The following is a 17,734-nucleotide window of genomic DNA, read 5'->3' on the forward strand; positions in this document are numbered from 1 at the left end:
TTATTCTATTTTACTAATTTTATATTTATCTTAAACGTGTATTTTAGTCTTTTCAATGTTTTCATGCTTTTATCTTGTATTGTTTTTGTATTATTGTCTTTACACTTGTTAAAGCACTTTGTAACTTGTTTTTGAAAAGTGCTCTACAAATAAAGATTATTATTATATTATGATAGATAGATAGATAGATAGATAGATAGATATAGAGCTGGCATAAATTGATTCTTTACACCAAAAAACTATGTTTGAATCGTTACAATACTGCATATAGCCACAACACTGAAAAAAAAAAGTTTGGTGCACTTAGTTGACATCAATACTCTTACACAAATCTTTTTCAAATATCGTGTTTCTACCATAAATTTCTAAGAGGCATAAATTGACTCTTTACGCCATTTTAAGCCACTTTATCTTTTATCTTTGTCGTTTTTAACTATATATTTTAACCAGCTGAAGGATTTTATCCATTGGATATCTGGATCTTAAGTTATCAGAGAAACAAATGAGCAATGTTAGAAGCAGCTGCTAGGGCTCGCAGCATCCAGTGTCCGCCGAACGGCGTTGGAGAAACAGTGATTTCTAACATGAAACTGCTTTATTCAGTGCTTCTACCGGTTTTAATCACCAGGTCTGTTTGTTTTGGGGGATAATTCAGTGCGAAAAATCTGTGCGAAAAATCTCCTGAAAAATAAACACTAAAGGAATCCTGGCTGCAATGAAGTCAGTTGTGGTGCGCAAAAGTTGTACTGTTGTACTAGTGACTGTGTGTTTTGTTAGTGAAGATGGGAATAATGATTAGGGATCCAAAGGCCTGTTATTGTTGGGTCCTCACACGACAACAGTTGTGGTAGGTTTTCATTAGACTTGGTCAAAGAGTAAGAATACTACGAACTCAAAGAAAACCCCCGACTCTATTGTACTACCTTGTTTGGATCGCTGGCCGTGATGATCCACACACACTGGGAGTTACTTTCATACTGAATAGGGAAGTTAGGAGATGTAAAAGTTCCAGAAGGTCCCTGTAGGTTTGACCCACATGTTTTCACTGCAATACAATAAAAAGAAATAAGCCTAAAGACGCAGACAATTCAAAATATCATTTAAAAAATATATATACACATATATACAGCACACATAGAATAATAATCATCACTACAAAACCTAAAAGTCAGTCCTATGAACGTTAAATTCACAATTAATATGCTCAGAAAGCAGAGCAATAACTCCTGCATTGTAATTTGACAGAAAGGTAATATATTGTTTGCACAAGTAGAGAGAAGGTCTATTAGCTGCTTTTCCATTAATCAAATTCTAAAAGGTGCTCCAGGTATTATGAAACAGAAAAACCGGCAGCGCATTTTGGAATGGCAAAGTAGAGTGCTGCAGCAGAGGCTTTCATACATAATTAACAAAAATGAACTTTCCTCTATCTGCATAGAGCCTATATCCAGAGGCACTGCCTTAATCAAACTGTTTTATTAGCTCTTCAGGAGCCTCGCTCACCCTTGCAGACGGGTCTGTGGTCGCTCCAAGCAGCGAAGACTTCGGCTACGCGCTGGCAGGTAATCGTTTTTGAACCCTGCAGCACATGGTCTTCATCACAGGTAAATTGAGCAGTTGCTCCAATGCTGAGAAGATAACATAACAATGACTTCTGATAAAATATCAAATTCATATTTTGGTAGCACTTTTTAATAACTACACACTATAAAGCATTAGTTAAGCATTAGTAAATAAGGAATTCATCATTTATAAAGCATTGTTCATACATTAATACACATTAGTAAGTCATTCATAAATACAGTTAAATGTTTTATTCTTTATTATCTACACACCATGAAGCAGTTGTTAAGTATTAGTACATTTTTAATTCATCATTTATAAACCATTGTTCTTACGTTAATACACATTAGTAAGTCATTTATAAACAGTTATACATTATTCTTTATTAAGCTCATCTATAATGTGCTTAATAATTGTATTTTCATACTTTATACATGATCGGTTCACTATTTATAAATGAAGTATTATTTTAATGACAAACCATTTATGTATGAGTTGTTAATGGTTCATAAGATCATTTGGAAAGTTTAAGAAAATCATTACATAACTGCCTGTTTTTTGATACTTTCCCACTAAAGAGTATAAAGAATCTCAGCATAACTCGTAAATCTACCAGTGAAAAAGCCCAAAGGATGCTAGACTACCGGAAAGATGCCCCAGCTAACTGTACTGGGTAAAAACCTCACCGTTTATCACAAGTATTTTCTCTCTAAAGTAAGGACTATCTAGGCCATACAAAACATTAGGCTTCTTAATCTCAGCTTTATTACGGCCTGGGTTAACACCTTAACACCTCTTTAGTGTAGTTTTTGGACGTCTCGGCGGTCAAGTTAGCAACAATAAATACGAAACGTCCGGTTATGCTTTCAAAATAAAACTAGTGAATAACGTTTTGAAACCGAACGTTACTTCTGTTCCATACGCAACCGAAGAAAAAAACTCAATATTGACTTTGTGGTTAACACAGGAAAAAAGTGAAAGTATGGTTTCTGGTCAAGCCGCCCTTCTCAACCATGTCTCCTCCTTACCATAGACTGTAGCCCACATAAAAAAAAAAATACGGGCCTTAAAGCAGCGCTATTTTGACCCTTGGCGCATCCAGTAGTCCCTGCCGTGTGCGCTCACTTTAGGGTTTGACTGCAGCCTGGAGCCTCCCGTCTACATTTCAAAATAAAAGCTCGCGTATTGTTCTCTATTTCTACCTCGTTCTTCGGTGTTTTGAACTGATAACTTAAGACTGTCGTGCTAATGATAATGCTATTCCAGCAATCTGGTAGAAAGATTGTTTTAAACGTAGTTTCAAGTGTCAAAATGAAAATCGCGAATTATGTGTGTTACACACTCCTGTACAGTAGATGGCGGTATGCACCTAAACGTTGTTTGCAATCTGGTGTTAATCAAGAGAAGAAGCAGCAGAAGCAGAAGGAAAAAGTGTCGGAGTCACGGGTGAGTTCATTCATGCAATCAATTAAAAACATATAAATATATATAATATATATATTTGGCCATACATTTTTTGCATATTTCTGGGTGTTATTGTTGTGTCCCTGACGTTAACCTATGTGATGAAACCTGCGATGAATTTAACACTTTAAACTGCGAGAGCGTTTCAATTAGACGTTTGTTAGCGAATATTAGCTCAACACTAACTTGTTACCTATACCAATTTATGATAACAGACTTTAGTGGTTTCTTTTTTTGATTTTACCTAAGGAATACATCAGTGTCTTTTAAAAAAACAACTGTGCTGAGTATGCTTGTTGCTAACAAAAAAGACTGTCTGAAACAAAAACAAATCTAAACACTGTATGAGAGCAGATCAAGAGTATGATTTTGTTCTGTTTTTCTTATAAACACAGGGTACGATGGAAGAGGTGACCCTGGATCCTGCAGCAATTTCTGCCAATGTGCGGGAGGACAGTGCTAATGAAGAACTAAATAATAAACATGTTGTACTCTCTCCAAGACTCGTTTTTGTTTATATGTTCTATATTGTTTCCACACTTAATAGGCAAATCGCTGCAAATACAATTGCTTATTCTATTCTATTCGTGTGTTGTTTAGTTGGCACATACACAGGATAAGCAGCAGATATTTTATTAAGTATTTTATCCATTCGCATGATTGCCGTAACTATTCAGTTCAAAAACACCAAAGTAGGAGGAAGACAGAACGAACCAGACGTGAGTTTTTATTTTGCACCGTAGAAACTAGCGGAAGGCACCACGCGAGAGGGCACGAGACGGGAGGCTCCAGGCTGCAGCCATACAGTCTTGCACTTTGGCGCCAGACCGCACCGAGGAAGAACAGAGAGAAGCAGGCTAAGACGCAGTTGGAAAAACGCGATCACACGGGCCCAGAAGCGGGTCTTAAGTGTAAAGACACCATCACTCGGGATTTTTGAATGCCGTCATTTGCCGAAGGAGTTTTTCCCCCCTGGAAACTCCGGTGAGTAAAGTTTGTAACCTTCAGGAGAGAGCGTGATGCAGCTTAAATGGGCGGGTTAAAACCATGTTACTGTAAGTTAAAGCAGTTGGAGGATGTTGTGAACGCGATGTCGTGAACTGTTCAACAGTATTTTGCTGTGTCCTGGTTTCAAACTAATCTCTGGAGGTACTTTTGGATGTGTAAGCAAATGTAGTACCTACAGAGGTATTTTTATTTACAGTATTTATGATAATATGTGTTAAAGATAATTTCCTTGACTAAAATGTGTAACGGTTAAACTCTGTTCAGTATTTTTTGGTTGTAATTTAATGTAATGTAAGAGATGGAGAAATTAAATTAATTCATAGTAACGGTATCGATGTCTTGCTTAAATGTTACCTGGTAAAGTTATAAATCTTTGGTAACGTTATAACAAAGTAAAACTTAAGAGAGTCCCTAGACAACAGGGTGATGATATTGAGTTGACAAACGGGATGAGATCTTATTTGAAGAACATTGACTGTGATGATTTATCTGATTTATTCTGCACTATATGTGCAAACTGGTTTTTGAGACCCTGGATTGTAACTTAGAGGTCAAGTCTTCGCTGGATGCAGATGGCAGCGAGTCCCTGTATGATGAGATCGGACCGCGGTGTGGCAAACTGCTTCTGATCCCATTCAACAGGACTGACACATCAGATTACAGGACACTGGCAGATAAGAAAGATCCACCACACGTTCATTATCCTGCCCAGGTAGAGATACAAATAACTGAAAGACACTGGACACTTTTTAAAATTGTATTTTTTATGAAAGAGCTCTTCTTATTCTGGGGATTGTTTCAAACATGGTTGATGCACTATGAGAGTATTAAAGGCTCTGTAATAAACCTCCCCACTGTTCTTTAATCACACACAGTATTTCTCTCCCCTACACGACTTCTCAGAACCTAGGTTGGTAAGTTAGCCAAAGTTCTACGCTAGTGTTTTTTGTGAATGAATGGGTGAAAGGCATTTTGTAATAAATAATATGTTCTGTATCCCTTTGTGTTGTGTCCGTTTTCTTTTTCTGTTCAGAAGATAACTGATTCTTGTGTGTCACAATATCATCTGTAAATGCTTTGTAAGGCATAGATAGTCCTCACTTTACATGAGCTCACACAATGTACTTACTAACAACTAGTAAATGCTTTGTAACTACCTGAATTAATCATGAAATACTTTATTAACAAATGTTTAGAGAATATCTATCTATATTTATCTAATTGGTGTCTTTCAATGGACCATCCAAGCAACCTTTTGTTGGTCCAATCACAGCAGATCTCTGGAAGCGCACAGCAGATCTCTGGAGTTTTCATGAGGAGTTCAGAGAAACAGTACCAGGCCTGTAACGGTGAGGCTTTTACCCAGTAAAGTTAGTAGCATCCTTTGGGCTTTGCCACTAGTAGATTTACGAGTTATGCTTAGGTTGTTTATACTCTTCCGTGGGAAAGTATCAAAAAACACCCAGTTATGTAATGATTTTCTTAAACTTTCCAAATGATCTTATGAACCATTAACAACTCATACATAAATGGTTTGTCATTAAAATAATACTTCATTTATAAATAGTGAACCGATCATATATAAAGTAAGAAAATACAATTATTAAGCACATTATAGATGAGCTTATTAATAAAGAATACAACATGTATAACTATGTTTATAAATAACTTGTGTATTAATGAAAGAACAATGGTTTATAAATGATGAATTAAAAATGTACTAATACTTAACTGCTTCATAGTGTGTGGATAAAGAATAAAACATTATAACTGTGTTTATGAATTATTACTAATGTGTATTAATGTATGAATAATGCTTTATAAATGATGAATTTCTTATTTACTAATGCTTAACTAATGCTTTATAGTGTGTAGTTATTATAAAGTGCTATCCATATTTTTCCCCCCCATCATTCATTGCAGCTTTGCATTGCTCAGTGCAGCAATATATCAAATTCAGTGGACCTAATAAGAAACAATGATGCATAATGCAGTGAGCATTTTTTGCAAATAAACCTCACTTGTGTTCATATGTAAATGCTAGACATAAAATATATTCCAAATTAGAGCTAATAGAGTCAAGTGGAGAGTGATCTTAGACACAGGAGGGTATTTATTTACGTGAAAAAAGAAACATGCACTCAGTTGTGCAGGGACCTGAGCACGGGCATAAAGGTACAAAATGTCTGCACTAAAATATCTAGACCTATGTTATATATGTTGATGAGTTGTGTACTTACATTATTCCAAATGTTTCCAAAAATGTTCAAACACAGAAATACGTAATTTTTTTCTAGATAACGGTGCATTTTATTTGGTCGCCTGTCACAGATTTCATATGCCCATCACCCCTTTTAGTTGCAATAACCTCCATAGAAACATGAGATACGTCAGAGAGTGAGGAAGGAAGTCTGTGAACGTGACTAAATGTAACGTGAATAAAACTTTAATACATTACCTTGTCTGTGAACATGATTTCTCCCTGATTCATGTCAAATAGATTTCCATTGGCAATGGCAGTTGTTCACAAATGAAGACTATAATTGCCTTAATTGCATACTGTGTGTTTAACTGTTGCAGTTGGCCAAATCTTAAGATCCAACTGGTTCATTTTTAGAACTAGAGAAGGTTTCTAAAGCTGTAAGAGTTCACTATGTAGCATTCTGTACACTGTATAAGAATAAATTGTAATCAAAGACTGCTACATGTTTAAGTAAATAGTCTGAAAGTTTTGTCTCCTCAAAGTGTAATGGGTCTGGTTCATGAAAAGAAAATAGACTGTATTGTACAATGTTCGCAAAAAGATTTCCATGACAAGTCCATGACTCTGGTAAATAGATCAAACACTACGTGATATGTGATTCTAATATAACAAAGTTCCAAAACTGATGCAGGTTGACATAACAAGATTAGAAACTGGGATGCACACACAGATTTTGTTGACTTAATAGAATGTGACAGTTACACTTGGAACATGCTGCATGTCATACTGCTGAAATTGGATGCAGAGCATGTTGTCCCGCTACTTAACTCCCCTCTGCACAAATCTGAGCTCCGCCGCTTCAGCTGCTGCAGCACCAACTCACCTGAAGTCGGAGCCGGTTCGTTTGCCATTCTCAGGCTCCCCTGGGTCAGGGCAGTAATTAGACACCTGTTTGATTCCTCCTTCATTCACTGAGTGAGAAAGAGAAGGACCAAGAACGTTGTGAGAGAGACACTTTAATTTTCAAAGCACCGTACGTTCTTAAAAAAAAAAAACACCCACTGCAGTGAAAAGCACTTGAATAGTAGCTAACTCTGTCTGAATGTTCACTGGTTATGTTTGGCAACAGCATTTGGTTCCATGAATCACGTAGTTAGACAAATCGACCTCATCTCTCAATGTCAGAGACTTTCAACTGCCAGTTATTTGGCAGCACTGTTGTGAATACACACTCATGTTTTGTGATATCAGAGTGAGTGCCAAGGGTAAATGCACCTCTCTTACCTGAGCTAGACAAAAAAGAAGGACATATATCTGTGCTCAACAGGGACTAAGAAGATTAAATAACCTTCAACTATCAATTGCCTAAAAAAAGCCTTTTAGATATGGTTTCATATAGAATATGGCCTTTACTATGGTAGGAATGTAGAGAGGTGGCTTGGGAATAGGAAAATAGTTGAGTGTTTTTCTGTGTTCTAACTTTTAACAAGCTCATCTCCCCCTCACATTATGATCTGTAAATCAAAGACCGCATGCACTGGAAATGAAATTCATGAAATATGTAGTATAGTAATTATCGTTAAGGTTTGTTGTAATATTAGCAATAAGACATCACCCCACACACACAAAGACCCTTCCATTTTAATGTGAGACACTCTACCAGCATGTGTTTTCTTCGTTGACTTCTTTCAGGAAGTTCATTAGCTTTGAAGTTAATTGTTGAGGGTTATATTACAGTTATATTACGGTTCAATAATATGCAATGAATCCACACGCCATATGAAGCGTCTCTTCGTAGTCTTTTAAATGATATACAGTATTCTCTCGTAGAAAAGATTACAGCCCTCTGCATTAATTATCTCTCCATGCAATACCGAATCTATGACACATAAGGTAATAAAGATTACAACCTGTTATCACTTAAGTGTTTAGTGCACTGTGGAGTTAGAGGGAATTGTGTTCTAGATTTATGTTAATGACAGAGATCCGCAAGCAATTAGAATATATTTGCTTCAGTCTGAAGTGTACACAAATCATCTGACAAGTGAGTGGTCACTCAACCTTGACGGCTGTGTGTGTAGATCACACAGTGCATGAACATAAGTCAATCTGAGGTATTGCTTAAATAGTACAGAATGAAGGAGGGGATTTTGGCCGACTGAAAATTATCAAATTTAACATTTTGCTGCACTACATATACATATATAACTAGGCCTGATCTAACTGAGTTCATTTCTGTCAGGACAGAGAAGTCCAAGACAGCAGGGGAAATAGGTCATCAGAAAGAAAGAGACTGCACTTCTGCAAAATCTAGTACTGTAGCTTAATTCCTTCACCAAATGATGCAGCAAAATAAAAGAGACAAGAATGAAACAAAGACCCAGAACGCAAGCCCTACATAAACAAACAAACAAACAAAAAAAACAATGAAAACAGTTGCATAAGAAAAATAAAAGACTTACTCAAAGACAGTTTGTTAGTGTTGTCCTTTCCTGGTAATAATTTTACCCCTCTGGATTTAAGCTCTCCAGAGCTTTTCACTGGTCGAGAGCAATAGAAAGAGTTCATTAGATAAAAGAAGTTACAGTATTAGATGTGAGAAGATACAGTACAAGTGTTTCTTTCTCTGGATAATACTTGGTCCTACGAAGAACATCAAAATGTAATTGCTACTGGTGTGCTTTTACAAAAGAAATTAGTCCTAAGGCTCTGATGCATTCCTAAAGATAGCCCTGGCAATTTTATAAAACCTATATTGGTTTCTCATGTTTGTTTGTTCATATAACTTGGACATAATGAACAGTGGATGGAAATTGATTGGTCAGAGCAGATTTAATGGTTTTAGCTTATTGAGGGGAAATACCACGCAGAATCAAAGAGCAGCCCAAGGCCTGCACTGCTACATCTTAAGGCAGTCTAATTAAACACAGCAGGGGCCAGATTGCACACAAAAGCCAGGTGATGCAAGTGGCTCTCATCATTTTGAAGTTTAAACAGAATAATCAAAAGCAATGAATGTTGTTTTAAGCAAAAACAAGGCTATTTGAATTTGAAAACAAACTGAGACAAAGGCTCTCCTCTGAACGACACTGTAGGTCAACTTGTTAATTCAACCTGTGATGAACACAATTAGGATGTGAATCTATTTAGTGATAAGGATTGTTATTTGCTCAGGAGTGTACTGTGCAACAAAACCCTCTCAGTGCCTGTCTTTGCTTAAAAAAATATTTGCCCTTTACATCATAAATAACAAATACATTTTAAACATTGCTTTAACGCACAACAATGCACTGCAATAGATGAGATATGCAATGCAGTTGATTTCCAATAAGTTGCCTCGCATGCATGTTACTGAATATGTTTATAGAGATGTTTATGGTAAAGTTGCAGGGTTCATATCTGGCTTGGAGCCTTTACGGTATACCCTAGTATATGCAGCACATATACATATGCCAAAGAACAATGTCAGGGTAATGGATTATTGAGTTGCCAGAGCTGAGTTTTTATAAGGGGCAAAGTATGTACAGTCTTTATCTCTCAGATTTTTGATTAACAAGGTCCTTTGAAGTCAGTGGTTTGGAGCAGAAAAAGCCTTCATGCCCTCTACAGAGGGGGTATTAATCAAACTGTTTAATATTCAGTTAACAAAGATCAAAAACATGTTTTGTAATTACAGTGTGTTATTTCTATGATGATACCTTTTTATTCAAGTAGGGGGCCATCTATTTCGATGTGCAAATGAAGTAATCATGTCTTACCTTGATACTGAGCCCTGAAGCCTTTGTGGCGGTGGTTGCTCTCTGTCACAAAATGCAGCCGTAACCAGTTTTTGTTGCTGATGATGGGTGCTGGAATATTCATTCCAGTTAGCCTGGGAGTAAAGAAATAAAAATATTTAATTCAACTCTGTAGCTTTCTGGTCACTAGCATCCTAGAAAAGGGAAAACAGACAATTGAGTAAAATGACACCATGATTAAAAACCTTGGAGAAACGACTTCACAAGAATTAAAAGGTGAGAAAATAAACCAACTAAAGACATGGACTCTATCCATTTCCACAGTGTGTCAGGCATGGAAAGAAAATAGTGCCCTTAATAAAGACCAGGTTCTAAAACCTGGGGGGGGGCACGTTACTTTGATCCAGCAGGTTTGCTTGTTTGCGTGTGTGTGATGGGAATTGGAAAACAAATAGTAACAGAAAGAAAAAGTGTGTTTTACCTATGTGCAGACATGTCTATGTATGTGCAGTTGCATTTGTCAAAACTTTTGTCTCACTGCCTGTGTATGTGTTTTAGATCAGAAGTTTTATTCAGTGTGTGGTCGCAGCATCAGGGACACTCTATAATCATAGAGATTTAAAGCTGCCAGGGGCCTTCTCATTTGTCTAACTGACCAGCTCTGGCTTTTTTCAATTTCCTTGCAATCCTTGCGCTGGATCCTGTCATACCACAGTCGATAGCGCACAGTGCCAGTCTAACTATTAAACAGAGGAGGGACAGGCTGAAAAAGAGCATGGTACAGTTGAGCCCCGTGTTCCCAAATTGGCTCAGTGGAAAAAAACAAAACAATGTGTAACTTATTATTTTGTCTGTGTGTATGTGCCCCCAATCTGTGCACCTCTTTGTTATTGTGTGTGCAGTCCTATGGTGCAGTCATGTTTAAGGTTTGTTTTTCTGTGTAATTTCTTTGGCATTTACTGCAGAGCCACCTAAGGGCCAGACACAAAAAGCAAAATGAAAGCAATGAAAGCGGCAGTGAGAGAAAGAAAGAGACAGTGAGTGATGAGGAAAAACAAAGGAGAGGGTGACTTTTTCCTTGGGTGGCCATTGCAGATATAAGAAATACATTAGTAGGTCTACTTGGCACTTGATTCCTCCTTACACCACTGGTTGCTTAAATTTTAACTTCATTACTTTTTTCAGAGAGTAAAATAAATCTCTGACAGATTATAGACTGTTGCCTGTTTTATTTTCAATTGATCAGCAAAATAAATGCGATGTTAAAATACTGATTTTTTTAATCCCAATGATCCATTACAAGGGGAGATGATGGCAGTTAAAAGGTAATTGATTTTCACACAAAGTCGACCTTTTCTCTCATTGCGTCATTGATAAAATGCTAATGACACCAATATACGAGCAGAATGGAAAAGAGCAGCCTTCAGGTAGCTGAACTATTTAGAGGAAACTACCTCCATGTTTCCTGTAGTGGAAGCTGCAAATTATCACAAGATTTCTGTTAAAAGTCTAAAAGAAAATGGATTGTGACAATAAAGCTGTACCCATCCAGAAGTTGCACAGATGCTTCGAGCAGCACAGGAGTGATGTTACAAATTTAAGACCAGTGGAGGTGAATATACTGTTGCCACAATGGCAAAGTATGGCAGGGGAAGTGAAACATGCTCTGCCATCAACAGTAAATAAAAGCTTAATGACACCTTACAGAGGACTTACTTCAACGAGCATATTTGTATATATCTGCAGTAAACCATTCTATTAATTTATACAATAACAGTCTGCATCAAAAATCTCACTGCTGTATAAAGCAATGCGAGTACAAAGTGAAAATATATATAATATATTGTGATACCATTTCAGGGACGCCTAGTTTGCACAGAAGAAATACACTCCCTCACCACTCCTCCAGCTGCTGTGCTCCCAGTAAGGGCAGATGCCCTAATGAACACAAATGTGCTCATAGGCTGGAAGCTGGCAGAGAAGGAAGACTTGTAGCACCTGATGTGACCTGAGAAAATGATGACTTCATGCCAAAATGTCCTCATGCTTCCTTTGATGAAGATATTTAATGTTGTATGTAACTGAGCACTGATACAGTATCATGTCAGGGAATATGTTCTATCACTTTTGTTTCTCAAGTTGTCCTTATTTGTCCAGATTGTGATATAATATTTAACAGCAGCCATTAATGGTTATGCAAAATAATTTAGGTCCACTTCCCAAAACCTCTACGCTCGTCAGTGGTACTCGTCCAATGTAACTGCCATGAAAACAAATAAATTACTTGAGGAAAGTGGGCTGCCCAGTCTCCTTAAAACAGATAAGAACAAGTGAGTGTGGTCTGCTGTTTACTTATTGCATCTCCTCCAGTGCATATTGAGTGACAAAAGATGAGAAAGTCCAATTGGAAAAATGGATTACTCACATAATGCACTGCCATTCTATCTCTGCAGACTCACTCAGGCTGTCTATTTGTTCCTTCATAGATATACAATATGGCTTTTTGGAGATTGCTTCTTGGCATGAGTGCAGTGTTTTTGTGTGCTTGGTTTTAGCATGCTTCATATCATCAATTTGGGGTGTCTAAAGGATTAATGGTAGATTCTGACATAGGTTTGCAAGGCACATTAGGGAGTTTTCATGACGTTCCCTGAGTAAAATAGGCTTTATTTGATTGGACGAGGGGTTCAAGGGAGCATGGCAATGTCATCAAAATACCAACATAACGAGTCCCAACGTGCACATACTGTGGCCAAATGTGGCCTTGAGGCCAGAGTGATAAGTTGAAATCTCTGGTGTCTCTACTTAGTTTCACAGAGAGGCAGGTTAGAAGTAGGTGCAGCCCAGATAATGAGGGATCAATTCACATTTGTCAAAAAAGATAGAGCCAGGTGATTTTGTCTTTTCCTCCCACACACATTCTATAAAATCTGACGAGAGAGTAATTGTAAGAATATTTAATGCGATAAAGAAGTCTATGCTTAGTTAGTCCCTCACCAGAGACGAACGTATACACCTCGGTGCCTGTCTGCCATGTAGACTGCCTTCTGAGAACAATGAGCCAGTCACTGCATAAGTAGCTCCTTACATTAATTGCCCTGGTGGAATACCTTGGTCAATTGTCAATTCAAATTCTTCAATTAACATTGCTTCCCAGTCTGACCACATTAGAGGATAGCTTTTGGAGACATTTTGATAGGTTATATTTTTCCTGGAAAGATCAATAACAAATCCAAGAAAGAAGAAATTGAATCTAGTACACATGGTAATTTAACCAAAGTTTGTCATTTAGCTGCAGGGTACCTCTTACTCTCAACCCGATTTGAATTTTGTAATCTTCATCTGACAGCCATTTAGCCACTCTGTTGGAATAGGATTGTTCATATTCAGTGAACCGATTGGTCTGCGAAGTAGCAATCTTTTCTAAAGCCTAAGATTTCTTAGTATGTTTACAGAATGCTGAGTTAATGTTACAGTAGGTAAGCAAATAATCTGCAAAGACACTGGATGGATAGGAAGGTAGAAAATATGGTAGACATGAAGAGAAAAATATGAAAAATAAAAAGCAGAACAGTTCATACTATATAAGGAAAAACGTATATCTAATATCCACAAAGCCTTACAGGTTTAATGTTCTGTGTCCAGATTTGAAATAATGAGTGACGTGTAATCTAGTGCTTGTTGTTTTTGCCCTTTGTGAACAGCGCTGTACAATCACATTAAAGGTCAGACGAATAACAAAGAATTGTTTTCCTTGGTCTAGCCAGAGTCCACTGTTGGCTTTTGTCAAAGGGAAACACAGATTATTTCTGTCTACTTTAACAGTGATTGATGTGTAGCATCACATCAACCTTCCCCAGCATGACAGCAATAGAATCAATAAACTCATTTACAGGGATCTTCAATTGATAATAGGATAAAAGCCGCTAAGAGGTGTCAGCAAAACATATTTCTTGCCCTATTGCCTCATTTTGTGTACTTTTTGTACTATTAACTATCAGGAATTGGTTTTAAGTATTAGTCATCATATTTCATCCACTTTCAGGATATTGACTGGAAAGATTGGGCAGTTCAAAATGCTACTACATTTTCCATTTTGTAACTATTAATGTTAAATATTCATATATTTTCAATAATTAAATGTGTGCAATTTATGTGTTAATTGCATTAATTATGTTAAGAATCAATTTCTGCAAATTGTTCCGTCTTGTGAATTTATTTTGCAATTTTTATTCTCCAGCATCGAAGTTAATTATTTTGTCAGGGATCAAGGTTTCTTAATTTGCAACTCATTTCTGGCATTCATATTTTTACTCATGTTTATCACTTCATAAGAATCTGCAATACCACAGGTTGAGAGAGGATAACAAGTTAAGTTGGGTCATGCTTTAAGCCTATTTGCCTGAATAAGGCTAAGAGGAAATGTTAAATCTGGCTGACTTTGAGGTTCCAGGCTGTCAATCATCGTTAAGCAGCTCTAAACCTCAAGGGTAAATTGACAGTTTGCTTGTCTCTGCCTGCAGCTGGTGTTATAAGTTAGGATGCTTAAAAGTTTAGCTGTCCAATGGCCTTGTATGCCGTCAGAGACACTCATAAAAAGAGAGCGAGTGAGAGCAATGAATTTTATGGGCATGTGAGAATTGCTCGCACTGAATTGCGTTTGTTTGCTTGTCTGTTTGTTTACCTGGCCAAGTTGAAGCCATCTCTCTAAAATTCTGGCCCCACAACACTCAAGTTCGCTGGGTCCCACTTGGATTGTAGGCCTTAAAACGAGAACTCTGCCTGACAGCCTCTGACATTTGGTGATATACAATAACATTATTTTGGGAGTTTTAAAGCGCTCAAGTGATGCATGCTGACCACTCACCACAAACATAAGCAAAAAGGTCCCATAAATAAAGGCACTGCTCGTTTAATTGTTTTACCTGATAAATAAACACAGTATGTGTCTTTATTAGGGAGCAGCATAAACCATTTATGCTCATTACCAGGTGTCCCTGGTCAGACACAAGGTGTAGCGACAAGCGGGTATTAATAATAAAAAATGTGTTAACGTGTGATAAAATAATTGTTGGCATTAATTAATTAAATGCATTAACACGATAATAACGCTTTAACGTGCCCAGCCCTAGTCTTTATAGCCTCTCACTGGACAGCAGAACAAGTTGGCGGAGCTACCAGTCCTTGGAAGTGGCGCCCAATAGCAGACAATGTCTGAACAATTTGTCTGATATACTGATTTTTCTAAAAAATACAATTTCTCACTCCATGGCATGGTCTTAAAACATCAATACAAAAGTACAGCTTGCTTAAATTCACTAATGTGACCCGAAGATAAGGTAATGGATAGAATAGTATAAGAATCCCTGCTGTACAGGAGATGGAGTATTCGCTGAATGTATCCAATATGTATTGCATGTTTGATGCCATTGATTTTGAAAGATAAGAGACATTTCTCCAAAAATGTTTGTTTGTCTATGTCATTACCTAGTTTAGAGTTTTTATTTAGAGATTTATTTTGGTTTTTATACAACCCATTAAATCTGTAATTCATAAATGGTTTAAAATGTTATAAATGTGACATAAGAAGTGCTAAAAAACGCATTGTTTAATTTGAGTTACATTTATAGATGCTCGTAATTTGAAGTCAAGTATCCATTTTCTTTCCTCATCTGTAGGTCTACAGTTTCCGTCATTATTAGAAGACCGACAACAGTCTCTCCAACGTGTGAAGATATTTTGTGACCGGAGGAATAAATGAATAAAACTAAATAGAAGTAAAGTTTATGTAAATAATTAACCACTTAAAACCATTCCCGAAACAACAAATTCTGAAAAAGAGAGAGGCATTTGTCAGTGGGAGACTTGATTTTAGGTCAATGTTTTTTGAGGAAGGAGGATTACCTGATGGTCTGTCAAAACAAATCAGCGTCATCCCACATCAGCTCCCTGTCACACTCTCTTTAGCTACGTCAACATACAATACTTAGCAGTCATCACCACACTCAGAGCACCTCTCCTTTTGACTCTGTGTCTCTCACTGACACAGTGTCTGCCGCTCTCTCTCCCTCTGACTCCAGATGACAACTCTCAGGGACAACAAAGCACATAACTCAGTGATTGATTAGAGTTTCTTTCAGGCAATTATAACTAATGCCCAGCAGGATCACATAAACCTGGCGGATGCTTCCATTCACACACAGAAAATAGAAGAGATGGATAACCATAACCTCAAAGTTGGGGGTCAAACCTATTTCATTGTTTCAGTTGTGAGTGACTTCTATATCAAAGAGCCATGAAGTGTCGGATGGTTGCTTTTAAAACAAAACTCTGTCGAAGACCTGTAATTCATGTGCACTTTAATTTGAATTATAACACAGGGAATCATGTGCCCTCTCTGTGAATTGATTTAATTCAATCAGAACCACACGACTAAAATGTTTTCTGCACGCAGCTGTCCATGGAAATTCATTAAAAGGTACATTTACATGCCACTCAGCTGGCTTTTCTTCTTAAGTTTCCAATACATGCATCTGACTTTAAAGTGCTGCTTCTATAAAGTATTACATGGCCATCCTGACCATATACACCTCAGATAGGTAGATAAATTATATTACTGAACCAAATGTAATCTTATTTTTGTATTATAACCTCTTTGTTAGAGTTCATTATATTAACTACTACAACTTCCTGTTCATTTCTGTAATTTCCTCTTTTCAACCTACAGCTCTTTATTGCACCCCCAGCCATCTAAGCAATGTTTCGCCTATGCTAACATTTTCGAGGTCTGGGTTTGGAACTGCAACTGTGGGCATGTAAGGCCTATTGAAACATTTATGTATATTTATGTATAAAGTGATATTGGGCTACACAAATAAACATCACTTTACTAGTTAATTTACTGGAACCTTCCCTTGTTGATAAAAAAAAAACTGAGGCCTAGCAATCTGGATTGCAAAACTAACTTTCTGGCCTACATTCAGTTTGGCAGCCCTGTTTTCTAACAGAAAATAGGCCATGATTTAACAGTTCAACTATAGCACTCAAAACATTTTTCTTGAGAGATTGTCGTACAGATTATTTTTCTCCAATCAATACATGAGTCAGAAATATTTAAGGAAACCAACCTTGCATCCTCAATTATACATTCTCATCTCTTCAAAACTTCACTCTACCTCACAGCTCAACTCACCAGATAGTTGATGGTTCAGATCCCTCTACTTCCAGATAGTCAGACTTCTCCTCCATCTGAAATTCAGTGAAAACCAGGGAGATGGTGTCCCCCGGGTCTGCCAGGATGGTCCACTTACACTCCCCGCTGCTGCCCAGGCCTCCAGCACCTCCACCAGCGCCAGGGGAGTCACCGCTGGGGAAATCGAAGCTGGAGATGAGCCCGCTGGTGCCCCTAAGGGTGCCACCGCATGTGTCCTCCGCTGTCAGTCACCAAAAAGAAAGGCAGGGTAGGGGGATGAGGGGAGGACAGACACATGGTTTCTGGGTTATTTCAGAGCTAGTGCTCAAAGTTCAACATGGGAAAAAAAGTGGCCTCAGGCATAAAATATCTGTCCACTCAAATAAATGCAAACCAGAGAAAGACCACTGTGGAAGCTGATGCTAGAGCTGCGCAGGCCATTTAAACACATCATTACCAGCCATTGTCATTATTGTTTTTACAATTATTGTTTTGAAATATGTGTGTGTGTGTGTGTGTGTGTGTGTGTGTGTGTGTGTGTGTGTGTGTGTGTGTGTGTGTGTGTGT

General features: G+C 37.5%; 1 protein-coding gene and 1 long non-coding RNA gene across 7 annotated transcripts in view; one reads left to right on the forward strand and one right to left on the reverse strand.

Annotated features, from left to right (window-relative positions):
- LOC123968671 (CUB and sushi domain-containing protein 3-like) overlaps positions 1-17,734 on the reverse strand; it is a 279,670-nt gene that overhangs the window by 169,596 nt on the left and 92,340 nt on the right. For 4 of the 6 annotated variants that reach the window (XM_046045551.1, XM_046045552.1, XM_046045550.1 and 1 more), the window contains exons 1-6: positions 17,168-17,403; positions 9,997-10,109; positions 8,701-8,778; positions 7,122-7,209; positions 1,504-1,628; positions 924-1,045 (exon numbers count right to left, since the gene is read on the reverse strand). In XM_046045551.1, the coding sequence (XP_045901507.1) occupies positions 924-1,045; positions 1,504-1,628; positions 7,122-7,209; positions 8,701-8,778; positions 9,997-10,109; positions 17,168-17,223 (582 nt within the window). In that variant the 5' untranslated portion in view covers positions 17,224-17,403. Of the gene's footprint in view, positions 1-923; positions 1,046-1,503; positions 1,629-2,591; positions 2,598-7,121; positions 7,210-8,700; positions 8,779-9,996; positions 10,110-17,167; positions 17,404-17,734 lie in introns of those variants that run through there. The other 2 variants (XM_046045555.1, XM_046045554.1) reach the window with 2 other exon arrangements.
- On the forward strand, positions 2,786-3,523 carry LOC123968674. The gene is made up of 2 exons (XR_006824517.1): positions 2,786-3,009; positions 3,423-3,523. It is a non-coding gene; the product is annotated as an uncharacterized LOC123968674 (long non-coding RNA).

This window comes from Micropterus dolomieu, linkage group LG03, assembly GCF_021292245.1.
Source record: "Micropterus dolomieu isolate WLL.071019.BEF.003 ecotype Adirondacks linkage group LG03, ASM2129224v1, whole genome shotgun sequence".
Taxonomy (NCBI): Eukaryota; Metazoa; Chordata; class Actinopteri; order Centrarchiformes; family Centrarchidae; genus Micropterus; species Micropterus dolomieu.